The sequence below is a fragment of the Engraulis encrasicolus genome, chromosome 11 (genome assembly GCF_034702125.1).
Source record: "Engraulis encrasicolus isolate BLACKSEA-1 chromosome 11, IST_EnEncr_1.0, whole genome shotgun sequence".
Taxonomy (NCBI): Eukaryota; Metazoa; Chordata; class Actinopteri; order Clupeiformes; family Engraulidae; genus Engraulis; species Engraulis encrasicolus.
This window is the reverse complement of record NC_085867.1, coordinates 14,273,598-14,298,569: the sequence shown is the minus strand read 5'-3', so window position 1 is coordinate 14,298,569 and position 24,972 is coordinate 14,273,598. Positions and strand designations below refer to the sequence as shown.

At 39.5% G+C, this 24,972-nt stretch overlaps 2 protein-coding genes across 2 annotated transcripts; both read right to left on the bottom strand.

The window, feature by feature from the left end:
- Positions 1–1,623: 1,623 nt before the first annotated feature.
- On the bottom strand, positions 1,624–14,643 carry LOC134457950 (poly(ADP-ribose) glycohydrolase-like). The gene is made up of 9 exons (XM_063209997.1): positions 14,521–14,643; positions 14,215–14,290; positions 13,987–14,062; positions 3,911–4,058; positions 3,239–3,317; positions 3,005–3,113; positions 2,547–2,649; positions 2,021–2,149; positions 1,624–1,803 (listed from the first exon to the last, which is right to left on the bottom strand). The coding sequence occupies exons 3-9, from the start codon at positions 13,993–13,995 to the stop codon at positions 1,712–1,714; spliced, it is 669 nt and encodes a 222-aa protein (XP_063066067.1). The 5' UTR covers positions 13,996–14,062; positions 14,215–14,290; positions 14,521–14,643; the 3' UTR covers positions 1,624–1,711.
- A 2,174-nt stretch (positions 14,644–16,817) lies between these two features.
- LOC134458679 (poly(ADP-ribose) glycohydrolase-like) lies at positions 16,818–23,019 on the bottom strand. Its single transcript, XM_063211109.1, has 5 exons — positions 22,618–23,019; positions 21,338–21,460; positions 20,533–20,622; positions 18,914–18,985; positions 16,818–17,003 (listed from the first exon to the last, which is right to left on the bottom strand). The coding sequence occupies exons 1-5, from the start codon at positions 23,017–23,019 to the stop codon at positions 16,818–16,820; spliced, it is 873 nt and encodes a 290-aa protein (XP_063067179.1).
- Positions 23,020–24,972: the final 1,953 nt, after the last annotated feature.

Below are 24,972 nucleotides of genomic sequence, written 5' to 3'. Positions count from 1 at the left end.
GTTTACTACTTAATATAAATGTATTACACCAAGGGATAATAAGACTTGCTTTAATGATTAATCGTATCACATCACATTTTACTTAATGTTTCTAAAACCAAGGAGCTAATTCTTAATTATACAGGTGTTCCTTCACCACTTTTAATTTCGAATCAAAATGTTGAAATTGTTGCTTTAGGTATCTAGGCATATATATTGACTGCAAGCCTAACCTCACAGATCATGTTGATATAATATGCCATAAGGCCAATCAACAGTTGTTTCTAATCAGGAAACTGAAAGGCTTTGGAGTAAGCTGTAAGGGTGGTGGTGGTGGTGGTGGTGTGTGTGTGTGTGGGGCGGGGGGGGGGGGGGGGGGTGGATGCAGTGATTTGTATGTGTGTTTTGTCTATTTGTGTTTATATTCTGTTTTTATTCTGTGAGACCAAAGGCAATTTTCATGCTAGCATGACAATAAAGTCTATTGTATTCTATTCTATAATCCATTAACCTAATAAACCAGCGCCACCCGCTGGACGCCGACATTTTTCGGCAGCGAGTGGTCTAGCCTCGGATCGGATTTGTTTTGAATCAAAGTGGGCGGGGTTTTGAGGGAGTGACGACGAAGCTTGCAACATTGAGAAATCAAGCACATCAACGAGAAAGATTGCTGATTGGTCAGAGCGCCAGCCTATAGGCACAGTATCAATGTATCGTTCATCGGGGCCAGACTAAATTACACATCCCGTCTCAAATTTAGGCTGGTTTATCAGGCTAATAATCCATTGCACTTCATGGAATGTGTTCCTGCTTTTTTCAAGTTCAAGTTCTTGTATCTACCTTCTCAAGATTGTGAGTGGTAGAGTACACGTTAAAGACTAAAGTGGCAAATGAAAGTATTGGTACTACTTTCCTGTGCCACTTTAGTCTTTAACATGTACTCTTGTACCACTCATAATCTTGACAAGGTACATACAATAACTCACACTTGAAAAAAGCAGGTCTGAATGCTGAGACAATCCATATAAACAAATCCCATGAAGTGCAATGGATTATAGAATAGATTATCACCCGGTGAGCAGACGGAACGTCTTCTGATTGGTGAGCAGGTGTCATTTATTCCCCGGTAGCAGGATACCTATGATGTCGTGCGGGCGTCCAAGTTACATTTTTTCTAACTTGCTGGCGAAGTGCCGATACTAATTCTATCACATCTGGTTGTCTAGTCAAGACCCCGTTACTAATTCTATCCATCTGGTTGTCAAGTCAAAAACCCAGTCGTCAATTCTATCGCATTTGGTTGTCAAGTCACCCCAACGTTCTGCGTGCGTCCTTACATGCCTCCGATAGAAGCGCATCTCACTAGATTAGGAAGTGGTGCCCATAGCAACGTACCAAGCGCAGTGGTTAATCTACTTTCTCACGAAGCCTTAGATCAACATATTAATAAATTAATACTTAAATGCTGGTAACCGGGTGATAAGCGGAATAGTGGCCTTCGAGGTGTCCCGATATCAAGGGAAAATGGACTTGGCGAAGCGAACAGCCCTTCGGCTGTGCCGTCGGGCTGTTAGAACGCTCCGCCTTGTCCATTATTTCCCTTGATATCGGGACACCTCGTCGGCCGCTATTCCATACATAATTGAATAAATTAGAACCTTCTATCAACCGTAGTAGTGCATTATGTGATTTTCAAATATTAAGGCACCAGGAATGCAGGCAGCCAGCCGTCTCAGAGAGCGCATTTCAGAGACCTCCTGAGATCCGTCTTCTCCCCGTATGCAACTTGATGGCAGTAGGCTGCCAAGAAGTCGTATATCTGTCCTATAAGTTGAAGGAGACACAAAATGTCAGAAGATCTTTTGTAAACCCAATGGTTGGAAGATAGTGTGATGTCCAAAGGCTCATAAAGTTATTTCCTCACTATCCTTGGACATAGTACCTGTATACACTTAATGCTCCATAGCATTGTGTGTTTAAGAACATCCTTTCCAAGAAGGACAAAAAAATCTTCCTTTATCGTTTTGTTCTTGTTTCTTACCTACTGTTTTCTTGCCATCTCTGAGATGAGTGTAAATATCCCACACCGCATCCTCCAAATGTCTATCTCCAAACGTGAAGAAGACCAGGTCCCGCTGTGCTACTGCTGCAGCCATCATCTGAATCAGAGCTGTGGACACACGCCAACCCAACTGATTGATGCAGAGTAGACTGGGAGCACCATTAACACATGAACTGAATAGTCTAGGACAAAAATGTATCACGTTAAATAAAACTTCCTTGTGACTTCTCAATTGAAGGAAGGTCTTGCCAGGCCTTCCAAAAAAATTAAATAAAGCAAGTAAACAAAATACCCTCATTCAGTAATACAGAACACAAAAGCCCAGATGCAAAACCCTAAACAGTTTTCAGACATGCAAAATGTACCAAACAAAAAGAAAAAAATGGCAGAACAATACAATATGATCTGGATTATAATAAAGCTTCGTTAAAAAAAATAACCACAACTTGGCTGACAAGGTTTTGCATCTTCACTTGCATAGAGGAGTCTGTGGTGTACCCCTTACCTTTGAGGATGGAATCTCCATGGAATGCTCCACATCCCCAGTTTCCAGTGGCAATAGCTGGAAGTTTATCGGGTTTCCCTTCCTCTTTGAACCCAATGAAAGCCTGAGAATGAAAATATTAATAAAAAAGAAGCAAGGTGGGGGTTCTCTGTGATGGAGTTATCGTCAGTTGTCATTGTGGGTGTGTGCTGACAGAACCAAATAATTCTGGATCTAGCAGTCAAAGTGTATCTTTAGTACCATTGTGGCAAAGGATGGACCTTGAGGGGTGTCGTCCCCCCTTTGATAAAAACCTAATGTAATATTAATTCATCATCAATTCCTCATATGACATTTGTATGTCAAATTAAGTGAAAGGGAAGAAAGTCTGCATTATACATAGAACACTTTCCTTTTTGCTCACAGACGCATTATGGCGTTCAGCCTTCCTCAGTGTTATTTAAGAAGTAAGCACAAACCTTGTTCAGCTCTCGTCTGATTTTGTGCTTTTGGTACTGCTCCTTTGGATTTTTGAAGTTCAGCGCATCAATGGCCACTATCTTACGGTGAAGCCTCTCCCAACCATCTCTGCAAATGCAACGTTTTCAACAGAAGTGGTGTTAACATGATTCATACAAAACCAAATAACTAACCAATAACAGGCCAAGCTTAATGTCATAAATTACATTATGGTACAGTATAAGTTGTTTCACCTTGGCAGTTTCTCGCTGTGTGGACCCTTCCACTTGAAGTCTCTGCTGTAGCCTACATACTCACTGTACTGCTGGGCCCCTGGTACAAAAAAAAATGATAAAGGTCACTATACAGTATTAATAAAATCACATTCAAACAAATTAGTGGTTTTGAATGTTTGGAAGCAATTCCATTTTCAAACACTACTTCTTCTACAAGATCTGCAAGCACTCACTTCACTTTGTAATAAAATACAGATGTAATTACATAGATAGTGTGGGATTTGGGATATAATATTATATCTCAGCACAGCAAGTTGAATATGACCCTTCGCTATGCTTCGCAGTTCTTGCAGTCAAGTTTACTATTGTACTTCAGGTATTCTTCAATTCTTACATCAAGTTTTAAACAAACTGGTTTTCCATAAAGAAATAATAAAGAAACTGCTGTTTATTTAAGTCGACTTATGTCTGCAGCCTTCACTGTCCAAAAGTTAGCCTACTTTGAGTAAGGTACAGTATATCCTACTCCCACTATTGTAATAGTGCAGGTTGAGCCAACCCAAAAATGTACATACAGTTTGCCGTCATTCATATCTTAATATTTAAACAGCTGTTCTTAGCAGTTTTTTTTTAAAATGTGTTCTTCCCCTCTCATGAACTTGGTGCTCTGGATGAGGTGGGCAGTTTCACCTGTGATCTTGAGGCACTCGTTATCAGTGAGTTTTTCTGTGAAGAGGCGAGCGACGATCAGCTCGGGGTTCATGAGGAACAGGATCTCCTCCTGCACCAGGCCATTGCCAAGCACCCCTCCCCCCACCATGCTGCAGGCAAAGTCCACCTAGACAAAACACAAATTTAAATACAAACCCCAACTCCATAGAAGTTGGGACACAAGTTAAATTGTGAATAATAACAAAATACTGCCATTTTCAAAACGTCTGATTCTTACATTAGATGGAGAACGGCACAAAGAAACATATCAGCCATCGAAACTGACCAAAATTATTGTTTTGGGGGATATTCATGAATATGTAAAAACAACACGTCTCAAAAGAGTTGGGACGGGGACAATAAAAGGCAGCAAATGTCGAGGAAGACTAAAAACAAAACAAAAGACAACACTTAGTAAAAAAGAATACACTTGCTACTCAGGAAGACATTCTGTGTATAATAGGTTAGATTATTTTTTCATGTATAGACACAATTTCACACTAGTTAATTCATGTCAAATTAGCTCTATAAATATTTCAGATCACGCTGCCATCTCTCTGTCTCTAAAACTTAATTGTAAAAAAGGTAAATCCCTGTGGACATTTAACAATTCTCTTTTAGAGGAAATAACCTTCGTAGAAAAAATAAAAAAGGAACTACAATTATATATAGAAATAAATGACACGCCAGATATAGATCCCATCACACTATGGGAAGCAGTAAAGGCTGTATTAAGAGGTATAATAATATCCTACTCCTCGGCAAGGAAAAGATCTAAAGAAACATTAGAAAAACAACTACTTTATGAAATAAAATGTTTAGAACAACAGCATAGTGCAACAAACAATAAAAAGGTTAAGATTGAGTTAGAAGAAAAACGGAAAAAAATAGATAAATTACGCATGATGGAAATTGAGAAACTAATGAAATTCACACAACAGGAGCGGTATGATGGTGGACCAAAGGCGTTAAAGATACTGGCGTATAAATTAAAGAAACAGCAAGAGAAGACACACATAACACAACTAAATACCCGTCAAAATAAAGTTATAATGGACAAAGATGAGATTGCAGAAGAATTTGCTAAATATTACGAAGATCTCTATAGAACAGAATTGAAAGATGATAAAGAACTAATTCAGAATTATCTTAAAAAACTTGAAATACCAAAAGCAACACAAGACAATAATATTGAATTAACAAAGCCTATTACACTTGAAGAAGTAAATGAGGAAATACAAGGTCTAAAACAAGGAAAAGCACCAGGAGATGATGGCTTTCCAAATGAATTTTATAAAGCATTTAAAGATCAGCTTGGTAGCTTATTGGTACAACCATGCACTGGGCACAGGTAGATGGGCTCCAACATGGACTTCATCCATTATCACTTTGATTCATAAAGAAGGAAAAGACCCGAAAAATTGTTCATCCTACAGACCAATATCTCTATTAAATACTGATCATAAAATAATAACATCAATCCTTGCCAAAAGGCTAAAATACATTATTCCTAAGTTGATAAATACCGATCAATGTGGCTTCATCTCAGGACGTCTCCTGGGTGATAATATACGACGAACATTAAACATAATTGATTACTCAAAAAAGAATGACGAAAATCTGATTTTATTGACTTTGGATGCAGAAAAAGCGTTTGATTTAGTTTCATGGCCTTTCATGTTTGAAGTAATGTTAAGTTTTGGTTTTGATGAAAAATTCTGTACATGGATTAAAGCAATATATGCAAACCCGGTATCAGTTGTAAAGACAAACGGTACACTATCAAGACGGTTTTTAATTCAAAGGGGAACAAGACAAGGGGACCCCCTCTCTCCACTTCTTTTTACCTTTTACATTGAAATTCTTGCAATAGCTATTAGACAAAATAAAAATATTGAAGGGATTACAATAGGACAGGAAACACATAAGCTAGCACTATTTGCTGATGATATAATACTTTACTTGACAGCCCCAAAACAATCATTGCATCAACTGATGGGAGAAATAGAAAATTATAGTACAATTTCAGGATATAGAATTAATAAAAGTAAATGTGAAGCCTTAACAATTGGCAGGGAAATGGACCACGATCTAAAGCAACATTATAATATTAGATGGGACTCACAGATAATAAAGTACTTAAGGATCTATATTAGCCCGGACTTGAGTGACTTGTATAACAACAATTATAATACTTTAGAATTAAAGATTAATCAGGATCTCAATAGGTGGAAATTAATCCCTGATGGAATTTATAGTAGGGTAGAGACAATTAAAATGATGGTACTCCCACAGATTCTCTTTTTGTTTCAAGCACTTCCAGTCTCACTACCTCCAACTTTTTTCAGAACTTGGAATAAAAAATTTGCAGACTTTATTTGGAATGGCAAAAAACATAGAATCAAATATGAGACATTAACTCAACCAAAGGAAGAGGGAGGTTTAGGGGCCCCACAAATACAAAAATACTATTTCGCAGCACAAATTTTAACAATAATGAATTGGATGGGAGAGGAAACACAAATAAAATGGATCAATATTGAAAGAGAATTGTCTAATGGAATACTTGGCTCTTTACCTTTCCTTAAAAAAGTGACACAAAAACAACATCTACAAACATTCTGCATTGGAAATACATTAAAGATCTGGAGACAGTTATGTTCTCATTTAAAAATCAATACTGAAAGCGTACGGCTAAGACAAATGAGATACGACCCAGATTTTAGAACACAAAAAGATGACAACATTTTGGACACTTGGGCAAGTACAGGACTGACCATATTTGCACAAGTTTTTGAAAAAAATATAGTAGTTTCATTTCAAACCCTTGCAGAGAGATACAGTCTACCACAAAAACATTTCTTCAAGTATTTACAGGTCAGGAGCTATATACAACAAAAGGCGGAAAAGACAACTAATGAAGTTTTAATTTTTTTGTTAGAAAATAGAAACAAAAGTAGAAGGGGAGGTGCTCTAGCAAAGGCCTATAAACTAATACAAAGGATGACAAAAACAAAGTGCAAGGCAAAAGAAAAATGGGAGAATGAATTACTAATTACTATTACAGATAGTGCCTGGAGTGAATTATGGAAAGAGACTTTCAAAACAACCCAGTCCAAATTCTGGAAAGAGTTTGGCTGGAAGGTCAATCAAAGATTTTTTATGGTACCTAAACAATGTGCCCATATCTCAGGAGCTGACATAAAATGTTGGCGAGGATGTGGAGAAGAAGGGTCACATACACACATATTCTATACATGTTCTATAATAAAACCATTTTGGGAGGAGGTAAGGCGAGCTGTCACATACATTTTTGATCTTAAACAACCTCTAACACCAGTAAATGTATTGGGCATTGACCTACCGAACAGCATAAAAAGAACGCACCGTAATTTTTTTCATATTCTAAGACTTACTGCACTAAAGCAAATTACAAAACTATGGAAACAAAGCAAACAACCAGATGTCCAGCTATGGTATAATACAATAGAAAATGTTTTGGAAATGGAAAAAATATATTATTTTCTAGAAAGTGCTCACACAAATGGGAAGAAATGTACCCAGAAAATATTTGCAATAAAATGTGTCTTTATTTTGAAAACAGAACAACAACATAAGCTTCCAAATCTTTCACAGCTAATGCATGCCCTCACACACCCACCCTCTACACCAGCACATACATAAATCCAATACAACACCTACCTCACACACACATACACCTACAGGTGAGCTATAGAATGTCTCTTTCTCTCTCTCTCTCTCTCTCTCTCTCTCTCTCTCTCTCTCTCTCTCTCTCTTTTTCTCTCTATCATTGTCTCGTAAGGTTTCAGTTGAAGTGTTTTTTTTTTAAATTATTTTTTATTTTATTTATTCTCTGTCTTTGTTGGTTTGTTTGTTTTTGTCTATATGTTTGTCTGCGTCAACTGTCTATTGTCATTTACGTAAAAAAAAAAAAAAGACAACACTTAACAGTTAAATACATTAACCGATGAGATGATTTTATATAAAAAACAGTGTTAATTCCTATCTTGGACATGATTTCACCAGCTTAACACTAGAACTACCAGGATTTTTCTGCCTACCTAGAAGTACCAGAGAGGGGTCATTTGACCCGGTGTCCTGTCTAAATGAGCGACCCATCGAGATGTGATTCTCTTCGCTACTGAGCATGCGCACGCATGCGCACACCCTCGCGGTGGTTTTCGCGGGTGATTGCCCATCGAATTGTGAGACCGCAAGTTACGATAGGATCCCCTGAGACTGTCAACTTTAGTGACTCAAACTGTAGCGCAAGTTACGATAGGATCCCCTGAGACTGTCAACTTTAGTGACTCAAACTGTAGCCTGAGGTTACCACCAGTCATCCATATTAATAGTCTAGTTAGCCTACAGCCTGCCCACCGACTGTCATGGACTGAAAGTTACGATATACAGGTATAGTTCTATATCCCATGGGGGGAAACGGGAAATAGTGTGGCCTCGTACAGTTGCTACTTTGTTGCCTAACCGTAATTGCTCACACTCAGCCTCGAACATTGTAACATCGATCAGAAAATACTAGCCTATTTATGTATAGGAGGCGTTCTCATTGCAAAATGGAAAAAATCGCCACCTCTGATTGAGCTGTCAAAATGCTCCCTCCACCCTTTTCACTCAAGAATTTGAATCGACTGCATTGTAAAATGCCTCAACATGGTAATAAGAAATGCACTGGTGGGGATGTTATGAAAATATGATTCCGGTCATTAAAATACAGACATCTGCAAAAACAAAGCCACAATACGCTATCTGCTATCTGGGAATATCTAAATTGTTTATCCCCATAGCACATGATTTCATGTAGCAATTTGCCTTGCGAGCCCACGTCGCATTGAAACCAAACCAACGAAAATGACTGCATTAAACAACCCGTAGCCAGGCCCTGATCCCAAACACTTTCTCCAGTATTTGCGCAAACTCAACTCAGTCTCTTTCATATGGCACGTTTCTTAACTTGCTCAAACCAGAGGCTCACGGTTGTCAGCAGCCGCATGTTCTTATTAAACTCCGCTCGAACGATTGCACACCCCTGTCCGTGAAATAAACAAAGTAATGGTTATTAAAACAGTCCAACGTGGACCGATTGAAACGCCTTCCGCGGAAAGTCAAGGTCGCTCATTTAGATGAGGCATCGCAAATCGATAGAACACCACTATCGAATAGGGCGACCGGTCGCTCATCTCGACGAGGCAACACATCTCGACAGAACACCGGCGGCTTTTACCTAATACACTAATCACTCATTTTGTTATGGTAATGAGGCTGTTAGGGGCCGTGCGTGGGGTGAGGGGTGAGGGGGTCACACCTTACAGTGCTAACAGCCAAGACAAACAGGGACAGACAGCTTCTTCCCAAGGGCTGTCAGCCTCCAAAATCACCACAGGTAAATAGCAACCTGCATGAAGATATCAGCAGCAAAGACAGATAGCACAGGTTGGCGGACAGTGTGTTAGAGTTTTTCTCCATTGGTTTGGCTCATTTCTTGAAACTGAGATGTCATTCTCAAAACATGGACAAATCCCAAAACTAATTTGCAGTTCCTCACAACAGAATGGCATTTATCATTGCTTTCATCAAATTTCAAATGCTTTTGTACATGTCTCAATCATTTAGTACATCCTTGCAAATGGCTATGTACAAGTATCCTACAGTTAACACAATCAGCTTACATTTAGTACAATTTTCAAATGAATGTACCTTGCTGATCTATCCCAATTGGTTGATTCTCAGTGTAATGGTTGTCCTGAAAACATGTCAGCACATTTTCTTCATATAAGTCATCAATGAACGTGTGAATGTCCCATGTGATCATGACGAATCATATGACTGCAACCAGATAATGGTTGAATTACAGTTTTTCTCGATTGGTTTGGCTCATTTCTTGAAACTGAGATGACATTCCTATAACCATTGGGTAATTTGGCCAAACATTCTTACACTTCTGCACAACAGTTCAGATAACTAGCAAAATGTCATATACCTCCCAAAACACCTCATTCTTGCATCAGCACTAAACCGTCTCACATATAAATAGTCAGTACCATCAAAATGGTATAGATCCGTCTCAATTGCTTTGGCTCATTTGCATTCATTTAGTCCTTCTGTCAAAATAAACTGGATGGTTCAGCATAACTACATGGATCCTCATCACTCGCTCATATCACCCCAAAAACAGTTTACCCATGTGTCAAAACTAAATTTCTTCCCCACATATATCATCAGTACCCCAAAATACATTGTCCCTTTGCCATTGTGTAAGCACTGCCAGTCAAAATGGTTAGGTGTTTTATCTACGTTCAGCTAACAGATTTCGACTATGTATAAAAATGAAAAAGTGAGTGAAACCATTGAAGTTTGACAACACAGATAATTTACCAAGGACATTTATCAGTAAGTTAACTTTCTTTACTGTAAATTCATATACAGAAAGTAATGCCCATATATCACAGGTTTCTCATGGGTTTGGCTCATTTCTCAAAACAGAGATAACGTTCTCAAAATAACATGGATAAATGCCAAAGCAACTAGCAATTGTTCAAAACAGAATGTCGTTTGAAAAAATGTCATGAAATTAGCCAAATAACAGAGGAAACTGTAGTATAAGCGTAAAATTATTTTCTACTAACTAGTAAAGTTACAATACCATCTGACCTGTTGAACACTGTCATGAATTTACTATGTAATGGAATTCTTAAAATATGATGTCCTTGACTGTTTTGGGAATTGCGTAGACCACTTTGCATATGCTGACTTACACAATGAAATAATGCTGACGTGTTTTGGAGAGGGCAACCATTAGACTGAGAATTGTCTAATTCGTTTAGATAAGCAAGGTCAATTTATTTGGAAAATATGCTAAATGTATGCTGAATGTGTCAACTGAAGGGTATTTGTACATATCCATCTGCAGAGATGTACTAAACATTTGAGACATGTACCAAGCATTTGATATCTGATGAAAGCAATGAAAAATGCCATTCTGTTTTGGGAAATTGCAAGTTGGTTTGGGGATTTGTCCGTGTTGTTTTGAGAGTGTCATCTCAGTTTCGAGAAATTAGCCAAACCAATCGAGAAAAACTGTAACGTGTGAATCTCCCATGCCATGTGACCATAACGACTCATGTGAATGCAACCTGGCAATTGTTAGATGGATAAATACCAGTGCATGTGGACTACTGCTTCATTTCCCTCAAGAATTTTGTGGTGAAAGAAGCTCCTCTCCAAGGAACGAAGATGCAGAAATACAGCACTCAACAGGCATTGGAAATGATCCACACAGGCACACACACACACACACACACACACATGCAAAAACACTCTGTGTCTCAAGTGACAGCTGTGAGGTGCTAACAGCCACATTTCCACAACAAAAGGAGTGTCCGCAGGGGGTCCAAAGGGTCAAATGACCCTCTTGTGGGGCTTTTAGGTAAAAAGGTCAATTGACCCCTCCGTGGTAGTTCTAGTGTTAAATGGTGGATGTATTCCTCGTCATGTTTTGCCACGTTTTTCTTTCTGTAGTGCTTACAATGTGACAGGTCTTGACCAAAAGCCCACCATTTTATCACCTGCTGGTCCTTATGATGGAGCCAAACTGTTAAAACATAGTAGAGAATGCAATTTGACCTTACTATGTGGCAGTAATCGAAGATCTCCCTTCAAAATATAATGCATGAGTGGCTTTTCATGCTGTTTAAAACCCATTTATACCTTTCAGCACTGTATTTAACTCTACAGATGAGTGAGAACAATGCACTACTGCACCCGCATGCCATCATGGAGGCTGACTTTTGAAGTTAGCACTAACACAAGTTGGATGGCCCATTTTCACTGTAGCACAGGATGTGCAATGCTCTATTATTGTCAAAAAGAATTGACTTCTACAACTTCTGCTGACTTCTGTAAGCAAAGAACAGTTTCCCATGTCTTCTGGGTCTATTTCAAGTGAGCTCAGGTGCATAGGAGAATGTTACACCCCTGTATCATTTGCACGCATGAAGCATTCTTAATATGGTCAATTTTCAATAGCTCTAATTCCTGGAGTGCTAGAGTGAGACTACAGCCAATATATATTTCATGATGTCATGAACCTATACAATGATTTTAATGACAAAAATATGTCTTATATACACTCAATCGTGGTAAATCAAAGGGAATTCAAACATGTATGTAATAACTATGGTAATTATTATATCCCCGAAACGCGGAGCGTCGGGGATGTAATGGTTTTGCGTGCGCCGCCGCCGCGTCCGCGTCCGCCGCCGCCGCCGCGTAAGGTCTTTCGTGTTAACGCGATAACTTTTGAACGGATGTTTGGATTTGTCCCAGATTTTTTGGGTGAATGCTCTAGGGCAGGTTCATGAACTGATTCGAGTTTGGAGGTCAACACTTTCAAGATGGCTGAATTCAAGATGGCCGAATTTTTGTTTGGTCCATAACTTCTGACCGGGTGGATGGATTTGTCCCAGATTTGGTGTGTGAATGCTCTAGGGTAGGTTCATGAACTGATTAGAGTTTGGAGGCCAACACTTTCAAGATGGCTGAATTCAAGATGGCCGAATTATTGTTTGGCCCATAACTACTGACCGGGTGGATGGATTTGTCCCAGATTTTGTGTGTGAATGCTCTAGGGTAGGTTTATGAACTGCTTCGAGTTGGGAGGTCAACACTTTCAAGATGGCTGAATTCAAGATGGCCGAATTTTTGTTTGGTCCATAACTTCTGACCGGGTGGATGGATTTGTCCCAGATTTGGTGTGTGAATGTAGGTTCATGAACTGATTCGAGTTTGGAGGCCAACACTTTCAAGATGGCTGAATTCAAGATGGCCGAATTATTGTTTGGCCCATAACTACTGACCGGGTGGATGGATTTGTCCCAGATTTTGTGTGTGAATGCTCTAGGGTAGGTTCATGAACTGATTCGAGTTTGGAAGACAACACTTTCAAAATGGCGGAATTTTCATTTGGCCCATAACTTCTGACTGGGTGGATTGATTTGCCCGGTAACACCTTATTTTAATGGTTCACCATTTCAGTGAATCTACCATATTAGGTACAATGTAATAGCCAATGTAACAATATTTAATACCATGTAATACTAGTGTAATACCAGTGTAACAATATGCAATATCAGGTACAGTGTAATAACGAGTGTAACAGTATGCAATACCATGTAATATAGTGTAATACCAGTGTAACAATATGCAATACCATGTAATACCACTTACGCACAAACACATGATGTAAGTTTAAAAAATGGCGGTGTTACACTGGTATTACATTGTATTAAATATTGTTACACTGGTTATTACACTGTACCTAATGTGGTATATCCACTGAACCATTAAAACAGTACTACCATTTGCCCCATTTTTTGCTTCATTTTCACAATAGTCGTTTGGTTTTAAGCCTATGCACGTCATGTCACGTCTGTATGTATCATATACGTTTACGAAATGGTGGACGGGAGTGGTAGGAATGATGGGGGACTGGAAGCGTCGCGTTTCGGGGATATACCTTAAGCAGTCGAAGGCGACTGCACAGGCAGTCTAGTTCCCTTTGCATCTTTAATTCTGAGTGACTCAGCCTCTCTGTGATGATCTTATACCTGGACACCTATATTGTCCGTCAGTACAATTCATTTTGAAATGTTCTTCTTTGTTGTTTTATCTTATTTGGATGTTTACTAAATTTCACTGATCCCCGTCCCAACTTATTTGAGACATGTTGCATTTATCAAATTAGAAATGAGTACATATGTCCCCCAAAACAATATTTTTTCTCAGTTTTAACACTTAATATGTTGTCTTTTCACTATTCTCCATCTAATGAATAGATTGAATGTTTTGAAAATGATAGCATTTTGATTTTATTCACTGTTTACCAAACGTCCCAACTTCACCGGAGTTGGGGTTTGTAAAAAACCCAGATCAACCTGACAACAGGAACAGCGGTAATGTACACCATGATGTAGTCTCTTTGTTCACTGCACAATGATCCACCTATAGAATAGACTTGCCTGCAGCATGCCTTTGCCCTCCTTTTCAATGGTGCCCTCGGATGTGACGCGGACATTTCCCAGGACTTCATGCCGACTGAACAAGAAAAGAACACAAATCAGGTACTTACATCTAAGTATCTACACACTGTATCTGTTTACTCCTCTATTTCTTAAAACATATGTGGCGAGGGGGATGTTTTTCTATTACACAACAGTTAAAGTCGAAATGTAATGAAGTGTCCTTACTGTCTCCACAGTGGAAGTGTAGAATCTGGAATGCTACATCTCTCGAAGGTAACCAAACCACGTGGCCTAGAGGTTTCTACAACAAGAAACAGAGGGATCGTAAGAGACTCCAGAACAACAGTTACCTTCCAAATTGTTTTCCTTCATACTACCTGTAAACAAACAGGTTGAGGCCCTACGCTTAATTTGAAGTATGCTGGACTATTTTTGACAGGGTTCTGGGCAAAATAAAATTTCTGACCTTTGACATTGACCGAAATGTGCTACACAAGAATACATGAGAGCGATTATCTCATAGTAGCCTACCTTTAGTGACAGTGTCAAAATAATGGAAGATTGCTTGCAGTTTCTCCTTCGTGGTGTCAGATGTATTGCCTAATAAACTGAAGAAAGACACTGGGATGATGACGTTATCAGTTTCATACACAGTAAAATGAACGGGGTGTCAATATTTCAGAACAACTCTCTATAAATCCAGATAATTTATAGCACTGTGAAGTCAAACAGTGGAGTTAAACGTCAGTGTAAAATTCTGCAGGTGGGCAGTGTAATTTCAACTCTACAGGTCTTACTATTTACAAAATGTTGAGTGGAATTAACTGACCAAAGGGTAAAAATAACACTATTTCTGAGTGATTTGATGTTATTTTCCACTCTTGTTTAGTTATAGTTACACTGGCATTTTTAGTAGTCAGACAGGTGTCAGATTCATAGTGTGTCTCATTATACACACTTGTGTCAGTGCACTGGCGTCTAGTGCATAGTGCACTCAGTGCACTGGGGTCTTCAGTGTGTAGTGTTGTGGGAAAGTTTGGACCACTAACATTGTGCTCTACTAGAAGTGACAGACTAGCATAGCATTAGCTCGCCAAAATATTGGTTGGCTGTTTATATTGCACATTTTCCTGCTCTACTAGAAGTGACGGTTACATGCTGCCATTCCGACTTACCGTCATTCCGAAATTGACGTTCGATTGTCGGAATGGTGACTTTTTAAAAATATATATATTTTTAGGGGCTTTTATGCCTTTATTTGATAGGACAGTCTGAGACGGTGACAGGAAGCGAGTGGGACAGAGAGACGGGGCGGGATCGGGAAATTTCATCAATTTCATCAAAAAAATAATTTTTTTCTTTTGTTGGAATGGTGGTATGAATTTTTCTTCTCAAGATACCACCATTCCAACATGCGATGTCAGCAGCACACACGTGGACAGCTCGCCATGCTAATAGGGCTGCACCAGTTGCAAATGCTAGAGGGAGAAACATTCCCACACGCAAGTCAAGCCAGACTAGCATAACAACAGCTCGCCAAAATATTGGTTACCTAATGTTTATATTACACAGTTTCCATGTGCTTGTAGTTACATTTCCTTCCCGCCAAATGGCAGCTATGTTGCATACAATAATTGGCTTGGCATGAAGAGTTGGTAGTCTCCTCAACATTATTAACAACTAGATGGTGGCCGTTTGATGCGTGAAGTGCCTATCTTTCACAAACTGCATTTATCATAATTATTAGGGCAGCATCCATATATTTTCAGTGCACTGAATTTTCAATGTGAGCATCCTACACACCGAAACAACATAGTGCCCATATTTGAGACAAGAATACAGATTAGACACCACCAGACTTACTGTTTGGTGTCAACATTTGTTACAAAAGATCTTTGACACTTTAGGTGGTGGGCCCAGTCTCATATCTTGTCAGTTCGTTGGTGTTAACGAGTGTCAACTTTATTTTTGCTTATATAACCCCCTGACAACCCATAAATCAATATTTTGGCTGTTGCCATCCTCAAAACTTGCACATTGATTCATAAAAATGACAACAAATAATAGCCGATCGAGTGACGTCACATCAATGCAAAGTCAACGAGGCAGAATACAGCTAGCGCGTGCATGCTACCCGGAACCGTCAGATTTCATGGCAAAAAGTTACAAGTTGGGGGGTAAGTGGGCTCACTTGTTGTGTACATGCAAAAAAAAATATTTTTCTCAAACTTTCAGAAGTGCTCTTTTTCGCTGTTAGTGTTCGACTGTCTGACCATCATTGGGCAACGAGAGATAAATGTCAAAAAGAGGACAGGTCTGTTCCCTCAAAGCAATAGTGCAATGAGGTGATGGGGGTAGATCAATTCGCCAAAGAACTAAGTGTCAGTAAAGATATGCAAGCTGTGTTATTTTTTCCAGTAACAGGAAAATGGTCAGGAATGAAATACCTACGTTGTTTCAATGATTAGGTGAATTATCTGCCCATGAAAAAAGCCCGATATGCGGATAAATATTCCCTTTTCAACTTTGAGGGGCGGAGACTTCCCATTGACTGTGCATTATGTGACGTCACCCCCAGTCTTTTTTATTTTCGTTATTTTTTAATATAAACGTGCAACTTTTCAGCGTGGCAACAGCCAGAATATTGCTTTACATATTGTCAGGAGGTCATATTAGAAAAATCAAGTTGCCACTCGAGAGTGAGAACGAAACTCGTTTTCTAAAGGAGCTACGAAATCTAGCCCACCGTCTACTTGATGCTTGGACATTTTTTTTTGCCATCTACAGTAATTTCACTGATCAGACAATTGTTCAACGACCAAAAAGTCTTAAGTGTTAAGGACAGAGAGGAACCTGCTGAAGTTGATGGTGGGGTAGTTGGCAAATTCTGCATCTCTGGCAGTACTGTTGCGGCGAGGAAATGTGCAGAAGAAGGCATTGGCCAGAAGACAGGCGATCTGGTACTGGGAAAGAGTGATGGACTGGGCCCTGAACTTCGTAAGCAGAGGGATCGCCTGGGAGAAGAAAACAATAAAATACACACACACATACACACACTGAGTTAAATACCACAACACCCCGTGAACTCTTAATAGGCAGTTAAATAACACAGAGCCCTATGAACCTGTGATGAGAAGTCAGAACCACATACAGTACTACTACACAGCTCCAAAAAATTAAAGGGACACCAGACCAACTCCAATGCAACTCCAAGTCAATCCTACTTCTGTGATACCAGCCTGCCCAGTTACAATGCAACACTGTTGTTAAGAGTTTAACCAGCAATGACTAGCAATGAATTCGAGACATATTTACATTTCTAATATAGGCAGACTGAAGGGACCTTTAGTTGAAACCTAAGGATCTTTAGTTCAATTTTAAGGACCTTTCGTTGGCTTTTGCGGTAGACGGACCGTCCTCGACTAAAGATCCCCTGCCTTATACTAATGGTCCAACGTTTTGTTCGAATGGTCCCCTCTCAAGAATCCATTCGACGAAAAGACCTGTACCCCTAGCAATTAACGAGGTAATAACCAAAATACGCCCCAAAAATAGTTATTCGTCAAGTGGTGTCACAGATCATTTTTCTTTTTTTTGTAACCTATCTGGGTGATTTTTTGGTAATATGCATTTTGATAATGCCCCATCCCTGGAGGTAGTACCATGTCTATCACCCACTAGATTTGTTCAGCTAGTGCCACTCATCCAAGATGGTACATCAATGAGCGCTGTGGCCAGAAGATTTGCTGTGTCCCCCACCACAGTGTCCAGAGCATGAAGGAGATGCCAGGAGACATGACAGTAACCAGGGGATGGGGCAGAGGCCATGGGATGGTTTATAACCCAGCAGCGGGATTGTAATATCTCTTTCCATGTGCAAGGTGGCACAGGAAGAGCTCTGGATTGGATACATGTAACATTCTACTTGTTTCTTGCTGTAGAATGTAGTGGTGAGGTGAAGAATTCTTAAACTCCAATGCTTTGCTTTATTCCTACTCTATTTCTACTTTTCACATAACATTGCGTGGCTGTGAGCGCCAACATTTTAACATAGGGGAAAACAAGTCACAAGTCCACATCTCTGACAACTGCAATACAACCTAGTGTACAGTAGCCAACAGCATTGGTAAATGGTACAGGAGTTTTTTTTATTCTCTATATTTGGAGAGTGTGAAATACCATTTGTGTGGTGCTGTAAATAGAGATGATTATTTTACTCACCCTTGGCACAAGGTCTTTCAGCCTGAGAGCCAACTTTGCCATTTTTGGAATGACTTCTGCGAAGATATTCTGGTTTTCTCGCGAAGACTGCCAAAAACAAACATGTGCATTAGTATATCCTGTATATGTATGTATGTATGTATGTATGTATATATATATATATATATATATATATATATATATATATATATATATATATATTGAAGAGTTCAGATGCAAAACCCCCTAAGTGCCTTTTCAGAAAATAATCTTAATTAATTTTTATTTAATACAAAGCTATCAAAATTGTATTTATGTAATATAACTATTTATATGTATTATCAAGTACATAAATGTAAACCAAACCAACAACAGGGTTCTCTAAAAATATAGAAGTGCAGGTCTTCAGAAATGGAGTTAGGGGGTTTTGCATCTGAACTCTTCATATATATATATATATATATATATATATATATATATATATATATATATATACGTATATATATATATATATATATTATACTAATTTCATAGTCTAAGAAAAGCCTATTTCACCCCACAAGATTTTAGCCTCTCTTGCTATGTCACAAAGTTGGAGAAACCTTACATCAAAGGTGAATGCTTAAATATGTTGTCCTTCATCAATAATCTTAGACAGTAGGAGTTTTACAGTAGGAGATATGATCTGAGAAATACACATAGTAACCAAAGACAGAAACCCTACCTGTACATATCTCTCCAAACCAACAAAGGTCCAGGTGTCTTCATACTGTGGGTTGTAGCGCTTAATGAATTTCTGCAATGACAAAGACACACCAACACTCAGAGACAGTCAGAATGACACAGAAAGGCTAAATCCCATTTCACCCTTAGCCCAACGTCCCCTTCCCCTTCATTTTGAGCGTTCACATGAAGGGCTAGGGCCGTCCCAATTCGCGTTCAGACAGAGGGGAAGGGGTAAGGGGAAGTGCTTTCTACCCCTTCAAATGGAATTTTTTCGGAGGCACACTTCAAACGGAGGGGTACAACCTATTTCCCTGAATGCATTGCATCCACAAAGCACACAAATATGAGTATTTTCACAGTAATTTACGGTTTCACAGTTGCAATAATTATTCCATTGTACTAAGTTAAACATTGTCCCAATGTGTAATGGTCATTTTCTCCATGAAACGCACATGAAAAAAAAAATCGTGTATAATGCCAATAATGCATGAAGTCATGAAGGAATTGCGAGGGTCATGCAGCACCTTGTCCTTTTTTAAATTGTAGCATGAGTAATTACAAGCAATATCGTTAGCAATACCTAGGGCAGTCATGGGTGAGCGGTTAGGGCATCAGACTTGCATCCCAGAGGTTGCCGGTTCGACTCCCGACCCGCCAGGTTGGTGGGGGGAGTAATCAACCAGTGCTCTCCCCCATCCTCCTCCATGACTGAGGTAACCTGAGCATGGTACCGTCCCACCGCACTGCTCCCCATGGGGCGCCACTGAGGGCTGCCCCCTTGCACGGGTGAGGCATAAATGCAATTTCGTTGTGTGCAGTGTTCACTTGTGTGCTGTGGAGTGCTGTGTCACAATGACAATGGGAGTTGGAGTTTCCCAATGGGCTTTCACTTTTCACTTTAATCATAGAGGGGCTGGTTTTTGAATCCTATGGGTGTCATTCCCTTACTGTTGAAGGGGTGTCTCAATTCAAAGGGGTTGTGTTTCAAGCCTTACCCCTTCTTAATCTGTTTGAAGGGCCAAGGGCCAAGGAGAAGGCTTAGGGGAAGGGGTAGAAATTAGAAAAGGGATTCGCCCAGATACACAGACAGTCCTCAGCATTATACAGAGTTCAGGAGTAGTAGTTAATAGTAATGAAGAGCTCTTTTCCAAAAAAACACTGTAAAAGCCATTATTAAATATTTTATATTCAAATAATATTATTTTGAATGTATATATCGTCACTGCCAAGCAGAAACCTTGCACATCCGCTTTTCATTGTTTTTTTTTAAAACTTATTTGTACCCAAATCACTATTTTATATCTAAATAAATAATAATTTCAACATCAAGTTGGTTATTAAATAATTTAACATACACAAATACCCATGGAGACTGACCAGTAGTGACTGATTTATATTTTATAATGAATAAATAACACATATAAAATAATAATTAAAAAAAATAGTGAAGAGAGATTTGAGGTTTCTGCTGTACAACGAAGATGAGCCGTATGGAAAAGAGCTCTTGATTATCCTTTCTCTTTCCAGAGCGCCAAGACAACAGATGTACACAGTATAGAACTGTGCAGACCATAAACACACAGTGATCATTATAATATAGTTCTGTTTCTCTCTTACCCCGACATCAGACACGGTAAATGAGCCTTGTTGAAGCTTCCCCAGCTGTTTGGTGATGGCAGACCATCGTGTCACTGTCTCAGTCATTACCTACAGAGGCCACAAGAGATGGGATTGAACGCCAACTGTCGATGTTACCACCAAAGAATAGCTGAGTTAGAAAACAGTATCTGAAAAGGATCATTCAGCGAAGGCAGGAGATGGATGAATCTGCATGACTTGCCGGATCTACAGATGCAAGGCCCCTTTAGTAATACATTACAACTTGATCATTGCCATTGAGGTAACTACTGACTTATTATAACAGCGGTCATGTCTTAACGCAGGGGTGTCAAACTCAAATTGACTGAGGGCCAAAATCTAAATCTGGGATGAAGATGTGGCCCAAATTCACTAAAAACGGACAAAAATTGTGCATACACACACTTAATATGCAAACTTCCATTTCACAAATAGATTCCCATCATAGTTCAAATGTGCCTGCACATATTCTGCTCCATATAATATGAGTGTGAGCTGTTTCATTGGCCTGGGCCCACTCATATGTCTGTGACACACCAAATTTTATGTTCAAGTCTTCATAGGGCCTGGGTTTGACATCCCTTCCTTGGTTTCTCTGAGTATTTCTGGCAGCCGCTCCTATGCTTGCTTCCTACTTGCTTTGCATTTTTTCAGAGTTATGGAAACTTTTTTTTGCAAGATTTGCAATGCACTGTATTTAGAATAGACACTGTCAACTTATTACTTTATTGCAAGGAAACTAATGAATTAGGCCTATAATTAAGTACGGTTGTTCAAGTCTCACCACTAGTTTTGACTGTGTGTGTTTGTTTTCTTCGGAGTATGGCATTTTAACATGGTTGGGATCCCACAGTGGTCTCCCTCCTCTGGCTGGGACCAACTTCCTGCTGGTGTTGAACTGGTATACCTACAAGGGGACATGACATTGCATTGCATTACATTACTTTATAATATATTAAGTAGACTTTTATCCAAAGCGCCTTACAAAACACACAAACAGTACATAGCAAATACAGAGTGTTGATGAAGTACAGAGAGCAACCGTAGACCAAAAGTGTAGCAATATACAAATCGTGGGGGAAATACAGAACATGCAATCAGGACCAAGTTAGTGCACAGAGTTATAGCAGAGAGAGTAGAGAGAGAGAGGTTCCATTGGCCCATTGTTTCCGGGTTCTATTATTGGTGGGGAAATCCCCCTTTAGGCAGACCTAGGCAGACCTGAGGACTGTTCTATTCAATGCTAGGAGCATTATGACACGCCCCTTTAGGCAGACCGGAACCTGGTCATGTTAGGTGCCCATAGAAACTTATTATGTTGGCATATCTCTATACTTAAAGAATCTCTGGTTATATTGCTTTACGGAGGAGTATTGTTAGACTTGATATGAAGGTTAACTCTATCTGAAGAGATGATAGAATAGCAACAATTTCTGTAGCATTCGAAATGCATCGATGACAGTTAACTTAAGAATAGTGGTCTTAAAAGCTTTATTAAACGTTTCTAAACTTACACTAACACTTACTAAATGATTAACTAATTCCCAAAAAAATTACAAACGTTTATGAATAAGGAATACTATGTTCACACAGAGGTCAAAGTACAGTTGCAGCAGGTCTGGACGTTTGGCCCCCAAAAAGTAATAGAGATGAAAACACAGGATGTAGATGGCAATCATATCAAACTCGTCTAGCAGGGCCCTGCCATGGCTCACACAGTAGGCCACTGTACTACTACATGGGCGACCCAGGATTGATTCCTGACCTGAGGTCATTTCCCGATCCTTCCCCGTCTCTCTCTCTCACCACTCATTTTATTCTCAATCCACTCTGCAGTCGTAGGCTGTTTTTTTATGTGTACACATATTATCATAGAATAGTATTCCTTACTCATTTACAAACATTTGTAAATGTTCTTTTAATGTATTCATTATTTCTTGAGTTTTCCATATTACTTTTTAAATAACACACCGTTTCATGCGTATATGCATCAATAATTTCATAAGGATTTCACCAATCTGTAAATAAGGGTGCCTAAGTGCTCCATCAATGTGGATTACTTACGTCGACTAGCACTGTGTGGTCATGACTGAAAGACAAATGTGGCAACATTATAAGGCAGTCCTGAGACTTCCTGGGCGTCCACGGACTGTAGTGTGCTGAGGATCTAGCCTCATGTGTTGAGGATCTAGCCTCAGGTGTCGGAGATCTGGTCTTGTATGTTGAAGATCTAGCCTCATAGGTTGGAGATCTGGTCTCGTGTGTTGAGTAACCAGCCGCACATGTTGGGGACTTGGTCTCCTGACGAGAGGATCTGGTCATGTATGTTGAGGATCTAGCCTCAGATGGTGCTCGTATCTTGATGCTTCTGGGTGTCTTGTGATTCCAGGCTCGTCTGTCGGGGGTCTTTGGTGCTGTGAGGGTGCCCTCATGGCCGTAGCACCAGGACTCTCGTCCCTCTGCCATTCGTCTAGAGGCCCACCCTTAGCACCTGGTTCAGGCCTATCACCTGATCTCGAGGCTCCAGATTCAGATCCACTTGAGGCTCCAGCTACTGGTGTGGGGGCCGGGCTCTCAAAACTAGTGGCTTCATTTGTAGACACTTTCAGCGATTCATTAGTATAGTCGATGAGCTTTTCATCTTTGCTGCCTTTTAATTGACCATCCTGAGGCTGATTGCAGCTTGCATCCCAAGTGAGACAATCTCCCATCTGTCGACTGTCATTTCTGTTAGGCTTTTGCACACAAACACACATAGACATCACATGTATGTTAGAATCTGAACAATGTGTGATAATCCAGAAAAATAAGAATTTACAGAATAATTATCTATTAACTTACTTTGTCGCTCATCACATCTGTATCTGAAAAACACAAGTAGGCCTAGTTAATCCTTGCATACTCAGGATACTCTCTGGATGTCTTATGGGCATGTTAACTATGGACAGTGAAGAAGTTTACCGCCTTGGTCTAAAGCTTTGTGCGTGATCAAATTCGAGTAAAAAAACCCCACAATACTCCAAAAGTGAAATTAATCTATTTAATTTCTAAAATTACCAAATAACAAAATGACCACCACTAGCGTTGCAAATTATCGATTAATTCATTAATCTTTAGTTGATTGCCTTATCGATCGACTTACGATTAATTGATAAGCGGCGTTTTCCCCCAGAAATCTCCATGTTTCTCAAAAAAAATCTAAAAATGTATATTTAAAACTGAGATAAAATGCTACATTTAAATCAATTCCATTCAAATGTAATCGATTAATGCATTGATCGATTAAAGTCCATTAATCGATTAATTGTTTGCATCCCTAACCACCACTGATACAGTATATCCAGAATAACAGCAATGGCCCATACACAGTAGATACTACAGCTTTCCAGAACTGCAGAGTCTACTAAAGAAAAATAACGAAAGCATCCGAAGCGCTTCGGAATTCCTGATTCTCTCTCGCCTTGACCAATAACACTTATTGAGTTCGGGTGAAATGAAATCAGGAACTCCTGACTAGCCCTTTGTGTTGGTATTTGTGGTTTGTGTGGGTGGGTGTGGTTATGTGTAAGCATTTACATGATTTGTTAGGTAACCAAGAATGTGCCTATGCTGTGTCGATTGTAATCTGCTGCCAGCACTTCTGACGGTCCTTGGAGGCTGGTTTCAACACCCGAGGTCCCCATGACCTCATCTGTGGACATTCTGAGTCCTGTAACTTTGATTAAACAATACACATACAATCAGCACATTCTTTTGACATCTTTGTGGGCCCTTTGTCCTGAAAAGATTGAAATCCAATGTTAGTCATTTCCCATTGGTTCCCAAGGTTTGTGATGACATCTGTAGGCTCTCCTAAAAAGAATGGGTAATTACTCAACATTCATTTCATCATCATCTCATGACTGTCACATGGGGCCATTACTCAATGGTTTGAGTAAGCCTAGTCACAGAAAAGCAAGACACAGTTATTTCAATGTTTTAATTATACCCAAATATTGTAGAATTTATGTCCGAAACAAAATAGTAAAATTACTACTTGACAGCTAATACATCAAATTCCAGGGTCTCCACAACTAGCCTATTTTCTAACAGCAGTCAGTGGACTGAGTGCATAGTTGTAGTGTGTAGGGCCTACTGTACTCAGGGCCGGATTAACGCACAGGCTAGATATGGCTGCAGCCTAGGGGCCCCCATCTGCCACGGGGCCCCTGATTGGCCAGAAAAATTGCAGAATTGTGACAAGTAGCAATATTAAAAAATGCATCTGTAATGTTGAGTACACTTGGTAGACATGATGTTACCCTTATTTCCTAGCTTTTAATTATGACACCGTCTATGTAAATTTGTTGTGAAATTTGCCTTCCAGGGGGTCCCACATCAACCTGTAGCCTACGGGCCCCAGGCCATCTTAATCCGGGC

Excerpts from the sequence above, each read along its gene's own strand:
- LOC134457950 (XM_063209997.1), bottom strand. Across the intron at positions 3,318-3,910 it reads CGAGTGCCTCAAGATCACAG|GGGCCCAGCAGTACAGTGAG; the intron begins GTGAAACTGCCC and ends TTTTTGTACCAG. Across the intron at positions 2,650-3,004 it reads TCAGACGAGAGCTGAACAAG|GCTTTCATTGGGTTCAAAGA; the intron begins GTTTGTGCTTAC and ends TTTCATTCTCAG.
- LOC134458679 (XM_063211109.1), bottom strand. The coding sequence starts at position 23,019 with ATGGCAGAGGGACGAGAGTCCTGGTGCTACGGCCATGAGGGCACCCTC. Across the intron at positions 20,623-21,337 it reads ACACACAGTCAAAACTAGTG|GTAATGACTGAGACAGTGAC; the intron begins GTGAGACTTGAA and ends TGGCCTCTGTAG. Across the intron at positions 18,986-20,532 it reads TTACCGTGTCTGATGTCGGG|AAATTCATTAAGCGCTACAA; the intron begins GTAAGAGAGAAA and ends TTGTCATTGCAG.